Below are 21,160 nucleotides of genomic sequence, written 5' to 3'. Positions count from 1 at the left end.
AAGAGAAAATGCACAAGTATATTTAACAAAAAATGCAACTAAGTGCACTTACAATGTCTCTCACTTTTGTCCTCATCCAAGATCAAGGCCGGAAGGGGGAATTACATAAAATAATTCGACTCTTTCACAGCTATTAATATTTTTAACACGGAAAGCCGCGAGGGATTAGCCGAGCGGTCTGCCGGCACGGTAGCTCAGCGTGTTCGGTCAGAGGGTTTAGCTATCCTCTGTAACAAAAAAACTGAGTGAACGGATCAACGAACAACCTAAACGGGTGTCATGACACGCCCGCCCCGATCATGTACCACGAACCAAATAGAACAAAATGAGATCAACAAAGAATTTAAAAAAAAATTCCATATGAATAAATATCAGCTTGCCTATTTCTCACATGATTCACTGCGAACTATGGATGAAGGGCAACAGCCAGAGTCCACATTTCTACATTTCTGGAAAACATTTGACACAGTGCCCCATTTCAGGCTGTTAACGAAGCTACGAGCATACGGAATAATTTCACAGATATGTGAGTGGCTCGAAGGTTTTTTTTAAGTAAGAGAACAATTATGTCCTCGACAGCGAGAGTTCATCGGAGACAAGTCTATCGTCAGGAGTGCCCCAGAGAAGTGTCATAGGACCGCTGTTGTCCTCTGTATACATAAATCATTTGGCGGGCAGCGTGATCAGCAATCTGCAGTTGTTTGCTGATGATGCCGTGGTCTACGGTAAGGTGTCGAAGTTTAATGACTGTAAGAAGATAGAAGACGACTTAGACAAAATTTCCAATTGGTGTGATGAATGGCAGCGAGTCCTAAATGGGGAAAAATGTAAGTTAAAGCGGATTGAAAAGGAAGAACAAACTGTGTGACAGAGTCAGTTCGTTTAAATATCTGGATATACGCTACAAAGCGATATGAGATGGAACGAGCATGCGAGAAATTCGGTAGGGAAAGCGAATGGTCGACTTCGGTTTATTGGCAGAATTTTAGGAAAGAGTAGTTCACCTGTAAGGGAGACCGCATGTAGGATGCTGGTGCGACCCTTTCTTGGGTACTGCTCGAGTGATTGGGATCTGTACTAGGTCGGATTCAAGGAAGGCATTGAAGCAATTCAGAGGAGGGCTGCTGGACTTGTTACTGCTAGGTTTGAACAACACGTAAGTGTTGCGGAGATGTTTCGGTAACTCAGATAGGAATCCCTGGAGAGAAGGCGTCGTTCTTTTCGAGAAACACTGTTGAGAAAATTTAGAGAACCAGCATTTGAATCTGACTGCCGAATGATTCTATTGCTACCAACATACGATGCGCATAAGGACCTCGAAGATAAGGTACGAGAAATTAGAGCTCATACGGAGGCATACAGGCAGTCGTTTTTACATCGCTCTATTTGCAAGTGGAACGGGAAAGGAAATAACTAGTACAGGGTACCCTCCGCCACGCACCGTACGATGGTTTGTGGAGTATCTATGTAGATGTAGATGTAGAATACAAAATTTGTTTATCGAGGTATGACAGGTAGTTAAGGTCTGAGCAATTTTCTTTCTTGTGTGCTAGAGGCCCAATCATTTGGGAGCCTTTGTCTCCCCGATCTCTCGCACGATGTTGTGAACAGCCTGGATTGCCACCTAGTGTGCTCTGTTGGATCTGAGTTCGTAAATACTCATCTAGATCTCCTCTTTAGCTGATGGGAGGCTGTCCCGGTTAGTCCTAGTTCCGAAGAGCAGTTTTATTATTATCGTTTTTTGTTATTTGTGGCACGAGGAAAACGACTCCGAGAAGTGGTGACGTCTGCTCCGGTGACCTTGTGGAGTGTTTTATTAACGCGTGCGGCTGCCGGTGGAGATGGTGGCTCCTGCAGATTGATGCTGCGAACCGGCCGGCACGAGGTCACCGCCTCGGGCTATCCCGGTGCCTGACCCAGCCCCACGGCCCCCCTCTCCTCCCCCCCCTCCACCCCTGTAATAAACGTTTTCCTTCCTCCTTTTTTGCAGGTCGGCAGAGCAGAGCTGCTGAAGCGCGCCCGGCAGGCGTCCGTTTAATTGGCGGCTTGCGCCATGCTCCGTGCCGCATCCTGCCATTAGCCAACAGGCAGAGTTACCTGCGGGCCGCAGCCCCCGAGGACAGAAATGGCGCACGAGGGCAGAGGGGCGGATAGGACAGGACAGGGCAGGAAACGGGTCATTACTGCCAACCTTAGACCGCCGTCTGTGGTGCACCCAGGGTTGCACTATCTATGGGCACCCAAACTCTGTAATAGTTCCCTACCTGTCACTTCCCTCCCCTTCCCTTCGCGGAGACAAGTAGTTTCTTGCGTCCAGAGAAAGTCTCCTATCACCATGACTGTGAGCCAGCCGGGATGGCCGAGCGGTCCTAGGCGCTACAGTCAGCGTCGGACTTCCTATCTTATAGCAGGTGTTTCCGCCGAAACTTGCTGTATCAATAAGGGGTGAACATTAACAAAACCGACAAATTGCAGGAACGGATCCGTGACTGGAAATGGAGGAAACAAGGACCTACGAACGTACGTTCGAATATGAACGGTGTACGTGCGACGACAACAAACCGTCCCAGAACACAGTACAGAGCTGCGTCGCATCCACGTCACAACAGATATACAAAGTGGCCGCCTTGGAATGTAATGCAGACGTTCATATCTAGTATCATGGATTGTCACACTCTTTCGCACGTTCCGGTCTCTCTCCGAATAGCGCCATAGGCATCGTGGACACGCTGTTGAAAGGTCTGCACGTCAGGAACCGGTTCAGCATACACAATACTTTCCAGACCCCCCCATTGGCAAACATCCAGGTGGTTTAAAACGTGTAGCAGTCGGTGCCACGGGGATCCGCGTCATATCCAGCGTCCTGGGAACATGTTGTTGACGTTTAACGTGGAAGTGAGGTGGTGTCCTGTCATGCAGAAACCACATAACCTGTCGGATTGCCAAAGGCACACATTGCCGGCCGCGGTGGCCGAGCGGTTCTAGGCGCTTCAGTCCGGAACCGCGCGACTGCTACGGTCGCTGGTTCGAATCCAGTCTCGGGCATGGATGTGTGTGATGTTCTTAGGTTAGTTAGGTTTAAGTAGTTCTAAGTTCTAGGGGACTGATGACCTCAGATGTTAAGACCCATAGTGCTCAGAGCCATTTGAACCATTTTTTTTTTAACCAAAGGCACATTCTCAAGCAGCCCAAGCCGGCCTCTGTGGCCGAGCGGTTGTAGGCGCTTCAGTCTGGAACGGCGCGATCGCTACGGTCGCAGGTTCAAATCCTGCCTCGGGCATTGATGTGTGTGATGTTCTTAGGTTAGTTAGGTTTAAGTAGTTCTAAGTTCTAGAGGACTGATGACTGAAGTTAAGTCTCATAGTGCTCAGAGCCGTTTGAACCATTTTGAATCAAGCAGCCCCAGCAGAGTATTCCGCAAGAAATCCAGGTACGTTACTCCGTCGAGGCATTGTGGGATAACAACCGGTCCTAGAATGTGGTCGCTAAGAATCTCTGCCCACACACTGATGGTGAACCGATGTTGATGAAACGTCTCAACCATTCCCCGAGGATTATCTGTAGCCAATAGACGACGACTATGCAGACTGACGATGTCAGTTTTGGTAAAGCTTTCTTCGTCGGTAAAGAGGACTGATGACGGAAATCCCATAATTATCATCGTCTCGTGCAAAAATCATTGAAAAAATTCCTCCTGTAGAGGTTTAAAATGGCTCTGACCACTATGGGACTTAACATCTGAGGTCATCAGTCCCCTAGAACTTAGAACTACTTAAACCTAACTAGCCTAAGGACATCACACACTTCTATGCCCGAGGCAGGATTCGAACCTGCGACCGTAGCAGTCGCGCGGGTCCGGACTGAAGCGCCTAGAACCGCTCGGCTACCGCGGCCGGCTCCTCTAGAGGGAAATCCTCTGCTGGTAATGCTTGCGCTCGTTACAGGTATTAGGGTAGTTGCGCTTGTCATGCAGGATTCACATAATCGTACTTTGGTTTTCACAATTTTGTCGGGCTACTTGCCTGGGGCTTGTATTAGGGGTCGTCTCGATCTCCTGAAGAACCCGGTCTTCCAAATCTATCGTACGCACAGTCCGCCGCCTCCCTGCACGTTCGTCTGTTTGAAAGGACCCATCATTACACCAACTGCCAACAAGTGCCTGAAATGTTGTGTGATGTGGTTGGTGTGTGTGAGGGCACTTGTTTTGCTACGGCCCTGCTGCCTCTCGACCGTTTCCATCTGCTTGCCGTACTATCTCGGCTTGGTCCCGACCGTACCATTCTGCTGCCTACAGAACACTGTGTCACTCACACAGCCTGCAGCACACAGGACACACGGCACGTGGTCACAGGAACTGTCAATCGTCAGCGCCATCTACCGTAGCAACGATACATCTCCTGACACGTGTTCGTAGGACCTTTTTTCCTCCATTTACAGTCAGAAATCTGTCCCTGGGGTTTGTCGGTTTTGTTAATGTTCACCATATATACGAGGACGGGTGGGAGGGTTACAGAGACGAAATAGTAAAATTTCAACTTAATACGAATGTATTCTTTAATAAGGATGTGCAGCCTTTTCAGTCTGGGAGCCATTAATCCACAGTAGCGGATTATTAGTGGAAATAGCCGCATCCAACACGGGAAACTGTTAGAGCAGAAAACGGATTGGAAAGATAAAGACATTCACTTACTCCAGCCTGTTGCATGTTAAGAACGGGAAGGACGGCATGACGGCAGACCAATTACCTACCACGCTTGCGTACGCAACAAAGGAAAACGTTCGAATTAGAATCGCACTAAGGGGAAGATTATACAGAAAGAGAATAACAATTGATAATTAAACTTCCTGGCAGATTAAAACTGTGTGCCCGACCGAGACTCGAATTCGGGACCTTTGCCTTTCGCGGGCAAGTGCTCTACCATCTGAGCCACCGAAGCACGACTCACGTCCGGTACTCACAGCTTTACTTCTGCCAGTATCTCGTCTCCTACCTTCCAAACTTTACAGAAGATCTCCAGGAGAGCTTCTGTAAAGTTTCATATCAGCGCACACTCCGCTGCAGAGTGAAAATCTCATTCTGGAATTGACAATTAGCCCTCACAGTTCCAGGGATTCGTTGTAAGTGGTAGCATGGACTGCAGCGTCTGTTAACGCATCAACAGCACGCAGGTGCGTGATGTCCACTTCACTTCGGCGTTTCTCGTTGCCATATTCTCCTAATGCGAGGGGACTAATTAAGTCCGCAAGGGTGGCTCCAAGGTAGTGGCAGAGCACGCTTTTCTAGTATGACGGGAGATTGCTGCGCCGATGTACACGTTGACATCTAACGAGAAACAAATCCGGCAAATGAGGTGAATCGACTGGCTGAGCTTAGAGAGTGAGCCGAGCGGTTCACGTCCCCAGAACTTTTATAGCCTGGGCAGTGTGCCTCCATGGCTAAAAATGTGGTCCACGTTACCAAACATACGGCGAGACTGCACTGACCTAGCCCTGTTACGTCCTTACGTGGGGAGCAAGTACTTTATTAGCTCTAGGGCTGTTGTCTCCACGTGGTTCCAAGGCGAAGACACGGAGATAAACGTCTCTCACCGTGCCCGGGTGGGTCACGAAGAAAATTTGAACGGAAAAAGCTTTTCCTAAAGGCAACCGCCAGATTGGGGTATGTAACGCAAAATAATTTATGATAATCAAATAATTATTCTGGCATCACTGTCTGGCAATCCAACCCTTCCACAATACATTGGAAGTTGCAGAAGTTCGTTTATAATTGATTCACTGAGAGAAATTTGCGTGTTAAGTTTATGTACTTGAAAAATATAGGTGTAATCGACCCGTGATTGCAGTCATTAGATTTGAATATATTCTCAGTTTGAATATAATAGATTTTCTTGAGACCGAGCAGCTTATGTCCACGAATCAGCACGGTTTGAGAAAGTATCGTTCGCGCGAAACTCAACTTGCCCTTTTGTTACGTGACATTACTGCGAACTATGGATGAAGGGCAACAGGAAGTTTTCATATTTCTAGATTTGCGGATTCGACACGGTGCCCCATTGAAAGTTGTTAACGAAGGTACGATCATGTGCGATAAGTTGACAGATATGTGAGTGGGTCAAAGACTTCTGAAGTAATAGAACTCAGCAAGTTGTCCTCAGTAGCGAGTGTTCATCAGAGACAAGGGCATCGTTAGGAGTGCCCCAGGGAAGCGGGATAGAGCCGCTGTTGTTCTCTGTATACGGAAATGATTTGGCGGACAGCGTGGGCAGCAACCTGTTGTGGTTGTTTGCTGATGACGCTGCAGTGTACGGGAAGGTGTCGAAGTTGAGTGACTATTGGAGCATACAAGATGACTTACACAAAATTTTTAGTTGGTATCATGAATGACATCTAGCTCTAAATGTAGAAAAATGTAAATTAATGCGGGTTTGTAGGAAAGCAAACCCATAATGTTCGCATACAGCATTACTGCTGTCCTGCTTGACACAGTCTCGTTGTTTAACGATCTGGGCATAACGATGCAAAGCGATATGGAATGGAACGAGCATTTGAAGATTGTGAATAGTCGCGGCCGAGTTGAAGTCGAGCTGACCTATGAACGCTACACTACAGCAGTGACTTAGATACTATATAGGCTCACTTGTATTACGAATTGTATATTCTGAAGAGGGACGAGAGAGGCAATTCTGACGTTACTGCTAATAATGGAAGCAAGGCAAAAGAAAAATCAGGACACTTTCATAGGATTTGTCGACCTGGAAAAAGCGTTCGACAATATAAAATGGTGCAAGCTGTTCGAGATTCTGAAAAAAGTAAGGGTAAGCTATAGGAAGAGACGGGTCATATACAATATGTACAACAACCAAGAGGGAATAATAAGAGCGGACGATCAAGAACGAAGTGCTCGTATTAAGAAGGGTGTAAGACAAGGCTGTAGCCTTTCGCCCCTACTCTTCAATCTGTACATAGAGGAAGCAATGATGGAAATAAAAGAAAGGTTCAGGAGTGGAATTAAAATACAAGGTGAAAGGATATCAATGATACGATTCGCTGATGACATTGCTATCCTGAGTGAAAGTGAAGAAGAATTAAATGATCTGCTGAACGGAATGAGCAGTCTAATAAGTACACAGTATGGTTTGAGAGTAAATCGGAGAAAGACGAAGGTAATGAGAAGTAGTAGAAATGAGAACAGCGAGAAACTTAACATCAGGATTGATGGTCACGAAGTCAATGAAGTTAAGGAATTCTGCTACCTAGGCAGTAAAATAACCAATGACAGACGGAGCAAGGAGGACATCAAAAGCAGACTCGCTATGGCAAAAAAGGCATTTCTGGCCAAGAGAAGTCTACAAATATCAAATACCGGCCTTAATTTTAGGAAGAAATTTCTGAGGATGTACGTCTGGAGTACAGCATTGTATGGTAGTGAAACATGGACTGTGGGAAAACCGGAACAGAAGAAAATCGAAGCATTTGAGATGTGGTGCTATAGACGAATGTTGAAAATTAGGTGGACTGATAAGGTAAGGAATGAGGAGGTTCTACGCAGAATCGGAGAGGAAAGGAATATGTGGAAAACACTGATAAGGAGAAGGGACAGGATGATAGGACATCTGCTAAGACATGAGGGAATGACTTCCATGGTACTAGAGGGAGCTGTAGAGGACAAAAACTGTAGAGGAAGACAGAGATTGGAGTACGTCAAGCAAATAATTGAGGACGTAGGTTGCAAGTGCTACTCTGAGATGAAGAGGTTAGCACAGGAAAGGAATTCGTGGCGGGCCGCATCAAACCAGTCAGTAGACTGATGACCAAAAAAAAAAAAAATTATACTGATGAGCTTGTTTATGTTCGTCTGTTGCATCTTGCTCGCGACACTTCTATATCTCACAAAGATAGATATTGTAATCATTTCCTTTTGTAATGAACATTAATACGATTTGCTTGAATTATTGTCTAGCGATACGAGAAAACAGCTTTCCGAGGCACTATATATTAGACGAGTGGGCAGAACACAACACTGCTAGATTTGTTGCGGTTAGGTTCGAACAACATGCAAGTGTCACGGAGATGGTTCGACAACGCAAACGAGAATCCGTGGGGGGAAGGCGACGTTCCTTTCCAGGAACACTACTGAGGAAATTTAGAGAACTGGCATTTGAAGCTGACTGCAGAACGAATCTACTGCCTTCAACAAACATGCCGCGTAACGACCACGAAAGTAAGATACAGGAAATTAGAGCTCATACGGAGGCATATAGACAGTCGTTTTTCCCTCGTTCTATTTGCGAGTGGAACACGAAAGGAAATGACAAGTAGTGGTATAGAGTACCTGACGTCATGCAACGTACGGTGGCTTGCGGAGTATATATATATACTTAGATGTAATTTCATCAGCTGTCATATTATGTGAGCTGAATTAAATTGTCTGAATTCATAAAATGCTCTTATTTGTCTTTATTTTTGCAACTTATACGCACCAAACGTGCCGAATTTCAGAGCTACATGTCCGCCTCCGTGGCGTAGCGGTAGCGTTACGGCATACCACGCAGGTGGCCGGGGTTCGACTCCCGGCAGGGGACAGGGTGTTGTGTGCCCTTCATCATCATCGACTCGCAAGTCGCCGAAGTGGCGTCAAGTAAAAAGGACTTGCAATACGGCGTCCGAACTCCCACGAATGGGGCCCGGCCATCAATGCCATACGATCATTTCCATTTTTTTCAGAGTTGCATAACTTGAGACATCTATAACACTCACAAGCTGCGACGTTGTCGCGAATGGAACAGTGACCCGAAAATGTAGAATAAACTGCTTTTATTTCATTTCTATGGCAGCAAACTTGTAGGTCCTCAGACTACCGGTTTCGGTCATCAATGACCATCTTCAGATGTGTTTTATAAAAAAACATGCCCTAATATAGAGAGCCAAAGTCCATCGTCAAGTACTAAACACTGACGCTGATTTTGTGTTTAGGATTTGACGATGTCACTTTGACTGCAGTATAGTAGGACATCTTTTTTTATGAAATAGGTCTCAAGATGCTCATTGCTGACCGAAACCGGTAGTTTGGGGACCTAGGAGTTTGCAATTACAGATGTGAAATAAAAGAAAATCAACTATAACACTGACCATTCAATAGACTACGGGATCCAGCAAGCAAATCAAATAGCACACATTTGGAAGATGAATTCTGCAAGGCCACTTTACGTCCATATAGACATTAGCAATAGAATTCACCCGGAAGAAAAATTTGTCATCTACAGGAAACATCACGCTAACACCGTTTAACACCGCTTATAGCCGTCTTAATGGTCAGACGGCGATGGAGAGGGGCCAAAAGTTTTCTGCCACATCCAACTGACACCGTTCACTGATGAGTAGATCCCGTAAAAATACCAAATTTGAGATGTTGATTCACTGGCTGTTGCAAATACTCCCAGACATTTTCTCTGGAATTAAGGTCGGGTGACTTGCTAAGTCTGTTGAGGTACAACAAGGTGCCTGAATGTTCTTCAAACCGGGAACGTATGCGTGCTGTTCTGTCAACTTGGCTGTTGTTTTGGAAGTCGGGTGTGAAAAGAGCATTTCGATCGCTTCGGGGTGGTGCGAAATCAAGCTCTCGAAGTCGCTTTGCAACTACCTCGGCGTTTCCCGACGGCAGAACGCCAACAGGCGGCTGGAATACCTCCACTCACAGGGAGTCTCAGATGGTCAGCCAGTAAATTCTGCGACGACCATTGGACTACAGAGAACTAACATTTCCGAAAAATGGGCGCCATTATGTGGAAACACTTGCTGACGGCATAGCAGGTTCTTGATAACATGGTAAGCTAATCCTTACTGTGTGGCTCAGGTCGACAACGGTACTGACAGCCGAGAAGAAAAGACTCTTGGCTTGGATCAATGAACGTCTGAGGAAACAGCCTGGAGAGTTAAGCACCCGTAGAACACCGGGAGAAGAGAATTGCCGTTAACAACATTTTACAGGTCACTCTCGACTGCATTGGACAAAATACAATTCATCGCCTCATCCTGATAGCTACACCAATTGGACAGGGATTTTGGAAATGTTCTGGATACTAGAGACTTGGCATTTTTTACTTCGTGTAGTCGGTTTCTTCTGTTTGACTGTTTAATTGTGCCACCAGATATCTCCGAGGATGTGGACTTGTATTGCGATCGTGTTTGTTCCTGTCAATAAATTTTGTTGCGACTTTAGAAAACAAGCAACGTCTTGCTTTACGAATCTAGCGTCGTCCTTGAAGCCCTCATAACTTACGCAACACCTCGAAGTCAAAACTGTTTATGTTCGCGACTTTGTTATTACGATCCGCAGACGTTTTGAGCACTGGGATCTTAATTGCGCTTGATAACAGAGTACTACTTAATCGGACGGCGCCTCCTATCTACAAGACAATCAGGAGACTGTCTGAGGAGGACAGAATAAGACAAACAAGAGGGCTTCTGACGCCGGTGCGAGACCCAGTTGTCAGCGTTCGCGAAGGTGAGCGCAGCCGCTGGCTCCGTAATCACACAGTGGCCCACTACTCGCTGTGTCAGCTCCATCACGCCTACCGACGCTAAATTAAAGGCGGCCGCCGGCCCTCGAGAGCGCACAAACAATTCCATTTCCTCTACAGGCGCAAATGAAAAAAAAAAAGCTCACAAGAAAGGCGCCGCTCTTCGAAGGAACTGGCTGCAGCAGCTCTGGGGCGGTCCCCGCCTCCGCGTCCACAGCCGGTGACGTCACAGCCGTAGCCGCGGGCGTCCCCTGTACGCGTTAGCGGGATGTGCCACTTCCTGCTGCAGCACGGTCGGATAGAAGCTGGAGGAACACTGGAGCCCTTACTGGAACTTCTTCCGCATGTGCTGATTGAGTTTGTAAGACCCCACCCGTCACTTATCTGGTTTTGGCGTGTGTTCACTCCAGCTAATTGACTAGCAGGTCAACAGAGAGTGCAAAACTGCCGCAATATCGGATAGCGCAAAGAAAGTAATAAGGCCCTGTGACTCCTGATTGAACTGCGGTGGCAGTGTTGACATTAACTGATTCAGAATTGATCCCTTTTAATTAAAAAGGGGTGCACATTGATGTTATATTCAGCTATTGAACACCCGATGCAAAAGTGACTTGGGATTTCAACTACTTGATTGAAAACAGATGCAGTCGATTAGCACAAATTTATTTTAACTCGCGACCTTCAGTCATCACATTACATGACTCTCCTAACAGGCAGTGGGAATAAATTGCGTAAATTGGAGTAAAGCGCGATAAATCAAAATAATTCCTGTCGACTTACCCAGGCGTAATGCGAAGTGAGAGAAGAATTCTGCAATACACGGCCCATGAAACCCTCGTGGAAACATTGCCGACGTGATCCACCAAATTAATCAGTGGCCTAGCTCAAGCCGGATCGGGCGCAATATCACCGAATTCAGTGTGGCGGAGCGGCGTCGATGTGCAGACGTCGACCGGCCTTGTGGTGCTGCAAGGCTGCGCTCGTCTATTCACTCCTAGCTATCTTACTCAGTACATAGCTGAATGAAAACTTTCTATCTCCAAGCTCAATCGTTCCGTTTGCTAAGTCCTAAACTGCAGAGATGCTCACTCTCTCTTGCGCAAGCTGAGTAAAGAACGCCACGTCCGCACTCTAGGCAAGCTGGGAAGGGGAGACCTCTACGGAGACTTCTGCCAGTCCGCTCTTCTCCTCAGTTTCCCCTCCAGCAAAATCACTTGCGCCAATTGCAGCGCAAGTCGCGTTAATTGGGACTCGCTTCCCAGCGCCGACCAACACCTCCTCTGGGAACGGTCACGGGGTGGCCGAAAAAGCGCGGCGGGACCAAACGGAGAGCGGCTCGCGAACAAACAAACGAACGGACACGAAACAACGACGGACGATGGACGACGGAGAGAGACCTTACGACGACAACACGCAAGAAGCAACGGAGTGACAGAGACAACCAAACGAATCCAAGACGTGTCTATGGCGTTCAGCCTGACCGGGTTGCCTCCAAACACGTCTCCGACGATTGGCTGGTTCAAGGCATATGCGACACTCCTCTGTGAAGAGAACGTGATGTCAATCCTGTGCGGTCAATTCGGCATGTTGTTAGGCCCATCTGTACCGCGCTGCATGATGTGGTGGCAAAGATGGACCTCGCCATGGACGTCGGGAGTGAAGTTGCGCATCATGCAGCCAATTGCGCACAGTTTGAGTCGTAACACAACGTCCTATGCAAGCACGAAAAACATTATTCAACATGGTGGCGTTGTTGTCAGGGTTCCTCCGAGCCCTAATCCGTAGGCAGTGGTCGTCCACTGCAGTAGTAGCCCTTGGGCGGCCTGAGCGTGCCATGTCATCGACAGTTCCTGTCTCTCTGTATCTCCTCCATGTCCGAACAACATCGCTTTGGTTCAATCCGAGACGCCTGGACACTTCCCTTGTTGTGAGCCCTTCCTGGTACGAAGTAACAATGCGGACGCGATCGAACCGCGGTGAACTACAGACAACACGAGCCGTGTAGCTCCTTCCTGGTGGAATGACTCGAACTGATCGGCTATCGAACCCCTCCGTCTAATAGCCGCTGCTCATGTGTGGCTGTTTACATCTTTGGGCGGGTTTAGTGACATCTCTGAACAGTCAAAGGGACTGTGTCTGTGATACAATGTTCACAGTCAACCTCTATCTTCAGGAGATCTGGGAACTGGGGTGACGCAAACCTTTTTTTGATGTGTGCATATGCAGTACATACGTATATAGACAACTACTTGGGAAGTCGGCATGATGACTGCATGCTAGGAGATGGCCAACTCTAACCGGTAACTATTAGGCAAAAAAAAAAAAAAAAAAAAAGCGATTTTAGACGAAAGAAAATAATTTTTTCTTTACGAATTTCTCATAAATTTCTAGAAATGTAACCATTCTCTGCGATACAATAAGCTTTATTGTGGCAGATATAATGTTTAGTTCCTATAGCACGATTCATCTTGAAACTGACCAACTCATTTATGTCAAAAATAACAGTTTCACAGTCTTGCCACCGCTCCGGATCAGTTTCTACGAACGTCGATAGTGGTATGCGTGTAAGAAGGGGGTGTAGTACAGTGCAAAGGTTAGTGTACAACCTGACGCACCAGCTAACAGAGAGAGACATTTTGCCGCGTCTGTCTGTAGCGTGAGCTTCGGGATGCACGTAACACTGATTTTCATGTTAGCTTTGGTAAGCTGAACATACTTAGCAACTTCTATTTTGTGTATGGGTGCCACAGAACACAAAGTTAGCGGAGGTTACTGATGGCTTTCCGAGCACATATTCTATGGAGAATGACAAACAGAAATTGTGTATCAACGTGACGGTTATCCCAGCGTTGTCGGTTACCAGGGTAGACAATGGCTGAAATGTGTGACGTGGGACGGTGACACAGAGCACACTTACGGCGTCGCAAAATATTCTCTGTCGTCTCTCTCTCTGCGCTGAACGCACCACGCATCACGCAGCCATCTCCGTATTTGTACAGCGCTATAGATGTAGTTTCGCTACTGGGAAGTTCCTTGGCAGGTGGTACGCTAAATCGCCAGAAATATGAGTGCTTACCACCTATATATACAATTTACTCGGTGCGCTCGCACAAAGTGTGTTGAGATAGACAGGGGGATTCAAAAGTTGGTGCACAAATTGGAGGATCTGACAGAGGAGTCGAAATACACCAGCTTTGGAATAGAAAGTTATGGCCTTGAAAATAATCTTGAGCCTGCGAAAGCTTCGGAACAAGCACACATGATCAACTCGCTTCCCCAATTTGAAGACGCGCGCGCACGTGCGTGGGTGTATGTAGGCACATTAAAAGACTTGTGTACATGCCATAAGTTCCCGACAAAGAAATCCTTCACGCCATGATACTTGTGTGATTCGTGCGATACCTGGAGTCCTGTGAAAGGTGCTCCAGAATTTTCTACTTAGATGATTTCTCTTTACTGAGTGTGGTGGTCGCCATTTTGAATAGCTCTAGTGTACAACACTGTTGAGTAAACAGTCCATTACCTTTGTGAACAAAAGATGCGTATGCACTCATTGTCCTTCTTGTTCCTGATAGTACGCTCTTTTCACTGGCTCAGGATCACTCCCAAGACGTTAAGTTCGTATTCCAAAGTTGTTGTTTGTCAACTCCTCCGTCAGTAGCTTTTAATTTGTGCGCAACCTTTTGAATTAGCCTGTAGACCGCACGCGACTGACGGTAAGTCCGATTTGCTGTCTTGTTATAACGTATGAAATATAGTGCGAGTTTTTTTTACACCGATGATTCCAAAATATCAGAGGAAGAAGATGTGGTATGTGCGTTTCACTATCCACAAATATGTGAATCTAAAATGTTTCAGTTGCCAAACGAGACTTAGTTTCCTTTCTTGCTGTAATTGTAAACATAATAGGAGCTTTAAAATATGAAAGATATCTTCAGGTCTAAAAGGTCCAAACTATCAGATTCAGTGTCAGTTTTGAAAGTTGTAAAGCATAAGAAGTGGAATTTCAAGAAAAGTTAACTTATCTCGGCAGTAATTTCGCATTGCATCCAGTGTGAAATCCGAGGTCATGTGACTGTTTCACTGCCGAAGGACATTAAACCGTACAAATAATGTCGACTTCTCTAATATGGTTAAAGCCGGAAAAGAAACTGTTAGAGGTGGACCATTGGCTCAATGTTGGTCCACAGAAGGATTCTGCACTCCGATAGCAGCACTGTTGGTCCCTTCTGAATTCGTGTTCCATTTCTTAAGAGTTGCGGTAGCTCGGTCGGTGCTGACGACCCTATCAACAGCGGGATGTAACACTATACAGACACGTCAAAGAGTAGCGTTGACTGTTGCTGTAAAGGATCCGTATAAAGAAGGGGAATGCATCTTTGGGTCAGTAGAGATGTTAATTAACAAGCAGGTCTAAACTGTTTGGCAGATTAAAAATGCGTGTCAGACCGGAACTTGAACGCAGAACATTGCGTTTGGCGTGCAACGACCTTACGTCTTGGAAGACTCCCCTGATCGCACTCCTTCAATTTTTTAATATTATAGTCCATTGCTGATCTATCTTTTGAATCAGTGCAAAGTGAAAATGAATGCGTCATTTTCCAGCAGTGGCGGACAGGAGTACAAGTAAGGTAAGCCTTATTCTGAGCATCAGAATGAGCAGTTGGAATACTTTCTGGACTACGCTGTCGTTGTTTATCGCCGCAATTAAATGCAGTTCCAGTATAAGCGTGACGCAATTTGCTAAATATAGCTACGGATTATTCTCTCAGCTGAGTACCGCGTACAGCCTCGTTAAGATAATCGCACGGGCGGTCACTTCACCGTCAGAAATTGGCAGCCCGCAAGGAAATACTCCCCAGGATAAGCAAATTAAATAGCGTAGCTGGTCACGGCTCGCTCACTAGGGAATAACCAATAACAGAAACTAATCAGAGCGAAACGCCGATACTGCGAAATACGTTTGATAATTTCGGCCGACAAAGTGCATGCACAATGTTCCTACTCGTGGAATGTTGCTATAGGACATACAGGGTGATTCAAAAAGAATACAACAACTTTAGGAATTTAAAACTCTGCAACGACAAAAGGCAGAGCTAAGCACTATCTGTCGGCGAATTAAGGGAGCTATAAAGTTTCATTTAGTTGTACATTTGTTCGCTTGAGGCGCTGTTGACTAGGCGTCAGCGTCAGTTGATGCTAAGATGGCGACCGCTCAACAGAAAGCATTTTGTGTTATTGAGTACGGCAGAAGTGAATCGACGACAGTTGTTCAGCGTGCATTTCGAACGAAGTATGGTGTTAAACCTCCTGATAGGTGGTGTATTAAACGTTGGTATAAACATTTTACAGAGAATGGGTGTTTGTGCAAAGGGAAAAGTTCTGGACGGCCGAGAACGAGTGATGAAAATGTAGCACGCATCCAGCAAGCATTTGTTCGCAGCCCAGGAAAATCGACTCGCAGAGCTAGCAGAGAGCTGCAAATTCCACAATCAACTGTATGGAGGGTCCTACGAAGAAGGTTAGTACCTGAACGTCAACTACCCGAGGCGATGGATCGGCCGCCAGGCAGCCCGTTACAGAGCACTTCATCACTGGCCTCCAAGAAGCCCTGATCTTACCCCCTGCGATTTTTTCTTATGGGGGTATGTTAAGGATATGGTGTTTCGGCCACCTCTCCCAGCCACCATTGATGATTTGAAACGAGAAATAACAGCAGCTATCCAAACTGTTGCGCCTGATATGCTAGAGAGAGTGTGGAACGAGTTGGAGTATCGGGTTGATATTGCTCGTGTGTCTGGAGGGGGCCATATTGAACATCTCTGAACTTGTTTTTGAGTGAAAAAAAGACTTTTTAAATACTCTTTGTAATGATGTATAACAGAAGGTTATATTATGTTTCTTTCATTAAATACACATTTTTAAAGTTGTGGTATTCTTTTTGAATCACCCTGTATATCAAGCAATACAGATATAGGAATCAAATGCAGGGAAGGGAACATAATAACGATAGGTGCGTTCATTTACAGGTATGCTGCTAAACGTAGCTTCTCAGTCACGATGTGGGTACTCTCTCTCTCCCTCTCTCTCTCTCTTTCACACACACACACACACATACACATACATACAAAATCAGCTCGCAAAACTTATTGTTTTGCCATTTTACGATCTAAGCTGTAAACTGATATCACTTGCACGGCTGCAGGACAACTGGTGGCTACGAAGCGAGGTGGCGCAGTGGTTAGCACACTGGACACGCATTTGGGAGGACGACGGTTCCAATCCGCGTCCGGCCATTCTCATTTTGGTTTTCCGTGATTTCCCTAAATCGCTTCGGACAAATGCCGGGATGGTTCCTTTGAAAGGGAGCGGCCGACTTCCTTCCCCATCGTTCCCTAGTCCGATGGGACCGTGGATCTCACTGTTTGGTCCCCTCCACCCAATTCAACAATCAAACAAGAAGTCGTTTCTCGGGACAATACTGTGGCAAGAAGGGTAGGTGCGGGTTCTTCCAGAAATACAACACCACGAGAAGACTGTAGAATTTTTACACTGGCTTTGAAACAGATTGATGAGAAAAGCTAAAATATGGGCAGAGATTGCATGCAGTGTATCTCCATGATCCGTCGAGAGCAAATTACTATAAGCAGGGCCGATGTCTCGAGCTGCCATTCGTTTGCCGCTGACACTGCAGCACACACAACAGAGACTTGCACGGTATAGAACCACAGTCAACTGGGCGCTGAGTGGTTCAGCGAGGAGTCTTGCTTGTATTTCTTGCAATCAGATCGACGCCAGCGTTTCCGTAGGCAACCTGGCGAATGGCAGCAGGAATCAGCGATTACCGAGATCGCTCCTCCCCAACTTCTGGAATCAAGGCGTGGGGGAGCTATGGAACAGCACTGATGTGGTGGTAATTGTTGAAGGAAGGTCGAATGCCGACAAGTACAGGGTTATTACAAATGATTGAAGCGATTTCACAGCTCTACAATAACTTTATTATTTGAGATATTTTCACAATGCTTTGCACACACACACAAAAACTCAAAAAGTTTTTTTAGGCATTCACAAATGTTCGATATGTGCCCCTTTAGTGATTCGGCAGACATCAAGCCGATAATCAAGTTCCTCCCACACTCGGCGCAGCATGTCCCCATCAATGAGTTGGAAAGCATCGTTGATGCGAGCTCGCAGTTCTGGCACGTTTCTTGGTAGAGGAGGTTTAAACACTGAATCTTTCACATAACCCCACAGAAAGAAATCGCATGAGGTTAAGTCAGGAGAGCGTGGAGGCCATGACATGAATTGCTGATCATGATCTCCACCACGACCGATTCATCGGTTTTACAATCTCCTGTTTAAGAAATGCCGAACATCATGATGGAAGTGCGGTGGAGCACCATCCTGTTGAAAGAGGAAGTCGGCACTGTCAGTCTCCAGTTGTGGCATGAGCCAATTTTCCAGCAAGTCCAGATACACGTGTCCTGTGACGTTTTTTTCGCAGAAGAAAAAGGGGCCGTAAACTTTAAACCGTGAGATTGCACAAAACACGTTAACTTTTGGTGAATTGCGAATTTGCTGCACGAATGCGTGAGGATTCTCTATCGCCCAGATTCGCAAATTGTGTCTGTTCACTTCACCATTAAGAGAAAATGTTGCTTCATCACTGAAAACAAGTTTCGCACTGAACGCATCCTCTTCCATGAGCTGTTGCAACCGCGCCAAAAATTCAAAGCGTTTGACTTTGTCATCGGGTGTCAGGGCTTGTAGCAATTGTAAACGGAAAGGCTTCTGCTTTAGCCTTTTCCGTAAGATTTTCCAAACCGTCGGCTGTGGTACGTTTAGCTCCCTGCTTGCTTTATTCGTCGACTTCCGCGGGCTACGCGTGAAACTTGCCCGCACGCGCTCAACCGTTTCTTTGCTCACTGCAGGCCGACCCGTTGATTTCCCCTTACAGAGGCATTCAGAAGCTTTAAACTGCGCATACCATCGCCGAATGGAGTTAGCAGTTGGTGGATCTTTGTTGAACTTCGTCCTGAAGTGTCGTTGCACTGTTATGACTGACTGATGTGAGTGCATTTCAAGCACGACATACGCTTTCTCGGCTCCTGTCGCCATTTTGTCTCACTGCGCTCTCGAGCGCTCTGGCGGCAGAAATCTGAAGTGCGGCTTCAGCCGAACAAAACTGTAGTGTGTCGTGACCATATGTCAATGAATGGAGCTACAGTGAGTTTATGAAATCGCTTCAATCATTTGTAATAGCCCTGTATATGGCAAGAATAATGACTCCTGTTGCTGGATGGCATATTGCTGCAAGATAATGTTAGACCCCAATCTGAAGTTGTGCTTTAAACCCCTTGATAAATGTGATACACATACCAACTGCTCTGTCCAGTCCCGTGATGTGTCGCCTATAGAATATGTGCGGGATCCAATGGGAAGGTGTATGCATCCGTATCAACCATCAGCTAGTAATCTCCATGAATTGACCGCTTGTGTGCGTTATAACTCATTCTTAATACCTGGCGTGCTGCCTGGAAATGTGATTGTGTTGATCTGCATAAGAAATAGTGTCTTTTAGGAAGAGAAGTGAGGTGTGGTGAGAAGTTTAACACGACGGTACTCCAGCAAAAACTGTAGAAACCTCTGAAATATACACCGAAACCAGCTCGTCGTAAGAAGATAACTGTTACCTATTTCGTACTCTGCTGCTGATATTCATTCTGCAAAGCTGGTGATATCGGTAAATACTAACAGGAGTGGGTGCGGAGGGACGAAACATGACAAACGTTAAGTGGACTAGATGTCCGCCTCCGTAGTGTAGCGGTAGCGTTACCGCCTAGCACGCAGGGGGCCCGGGTTTGTTTCCCGGCACGGGACTGGGTGTTGTGTGTCCTTCATCATCATTGACTCGCAAGTCGCCAACGTGGCGTCACCTAAAAAGGACTTGAAATACGGCGGCCCAACTTCCACGAATGGGGCCTCCCGGCCAACAATGCCATACGATCATTTCCATTTAGTGAGCTAGATAGATAGCCATCAATGAACTGCCACGTGCTTCACGAGAAAGGGCTACGCTGCGAGAACAGCTTAACGGAAATGACGTAGCTATCAGAATTTTCTGCTTTCCGCTCACTCACAGAAACTCTAGATAACCGACTACATAATTTCATGTTATTATTTATTCGTTGGGGCTGTTCAGCATCATTACATGTGGCAGTAGGATCCGCTTTCTTCTCCACCCAAAGTCTCTTCCATTTCTTTTTTTTTTAGTTAATTTCTTTGCTGGCCTCTGTACAAGGGTCACCACCTTTTTCCTTGACTGTTCAACTCGCTTTAGCCCATTCATCATTATCTTATCTTTTTGATGAAAAAATGGTTCAAATGGCTCTGAGCACTATGGGACTTAACATCTACTTAAACCTAACTAACCTAAGGACATCACACACATCCATGTCCGAGGCAGGATTCGCACCTGCGACCGTAGCGGTCGCGCGGTTCCGGACGGAAGCGCCTTTAACTACTCGGCCACTTTATGATGAAAAGACCTCTTTCCAAAAGGTCCTTGGGCTTCATTTCTAATATTTGGAGGTCTTCTTTGGCGTTACTAGACCAGGACATTTACAGTTTTCTTTTTTTTGTGGAGGAAGCCAGACTGTTCGAGTCACCCTGTTTCAGTCCATTCCTTTGAGGGGACCATTAAATCTCACTGCTCTTCTGCTGATTGTTTCTGTGATTATTTATACTTTCCTGTAGTCTTCTTTGTTCAGTTGTTGATGTTTTTTGTAATCGTATTCGCTCCTTCAGTTCTCTTTTTGGTCAAAAATGCGGATCGCCTATTGACAGGAAAAAATACGAGCGAAGCTCCAGTTCTTCAGTTGAATTTTTTTGTTCAGTCTCGTAAGCAGAACAAGTCGTCAGGACCAGCACATCACTGCGTTGTGCCCGTCTTGATTAACGAAAGTACTTTTCTTTGCGGTAAAACTGGCTGAACCTTTATTGTGATGTTCGTCATGTGATATACAACTTAACTTCGCCAGGTGAGCTAATACAAATACTGTAAGGTGCCGAACACAAAAGTATACTTGTCACGTAAATGTTGTATCGGACACGCCCAACCCATTCCAGAGAGACTGTGCGAACGCATGTCACGGAGTTAATAACCGTGAAGCGGAGAGAGCAGTTTTCTCGCAAACAACCCAAAAATAAATCACAGACACGCGGATTTACTGCGGCAGCCAATTTCGCCAGCGTCGACCTTAGGGGCCATAAAAATCCGCCTGTGGGAGATGAGGAACAACAAGTGGCGTAGGCTGGCGGTGCGGCAGACGCGCTGACTTACCATTCGGCGCAGCAGATCCTCATCCTGGATGAGCGTCACGTCGGTGCCCACGTCGGCCATCTTTATCGCCTCTCGAACCTGCAACAGGTAGGAGAGAGGAGATGAGAGGTGGTCGTGCAGAAGCAGCGGGACGGCCAGAACTTTGAGGCCGCAGCGGCGCAGGGCGGCCGGCCGTGACGTCACGCCGGTTAACGACGCACGTCCCGCCGTTCCGTGCCTTGCCGCGTGTGGGCCGGGACGCTCCAGAGGGGCCGCTCTGCTCCGGCAGAGCGCCCCGTCTGCTCCAGCCAGCCAGCAG

General features: G+C 46.5%; 1 protein-coding gene across 1 annotated transcript in view; it reads right to left on the bottom strand.

Annotated features, from left to right (window-relative positions):
• The window catches only part of LOC124786696 (titin-like), a 459,967-nt gene extending 439,030 nt beyond the window's left edge, over window positions 1-20,937 (bottom strand). Inside the window, exon 1 of the mRNA XM_047254284.1 lies at window positions 20,863-20,937. Within this exon, the coding sequence (XP_047110240.1) occupies window positions 20,863-20,922 (60 nt within the window). The 5' untranslated portion in view covers window positions 20,923-20,937. The remainder of the gene's footprint in view (window positions 1-20,862) is intronic.
• Window positions 20,938-21,160: the final 223 nt, after the last annotated feature.

The sequence above is a fragment of the Schistocerca piceifrons genome, chromosome 1 (genome assembly GCF_021461385.2).
Source record: "Schistocerca piceifrons isolate TAMUIC-IGC-003096 chromosome 1, iqSchPice1.1, whole genome shotgun sequence".
In the NCBI taxonomy this organism is placed as follows: Eukaryota; Metazoa; Arthropoda; class Insecta; order Orthoptera; family Acrididae; genus Schistocerca; species Schistocerca piceifrons.
The sequence above is the reverse complement of the archived record's forward strand: the minus strand, read 5'-3'. Positions and strand labels throughout refer to the sequence as shown.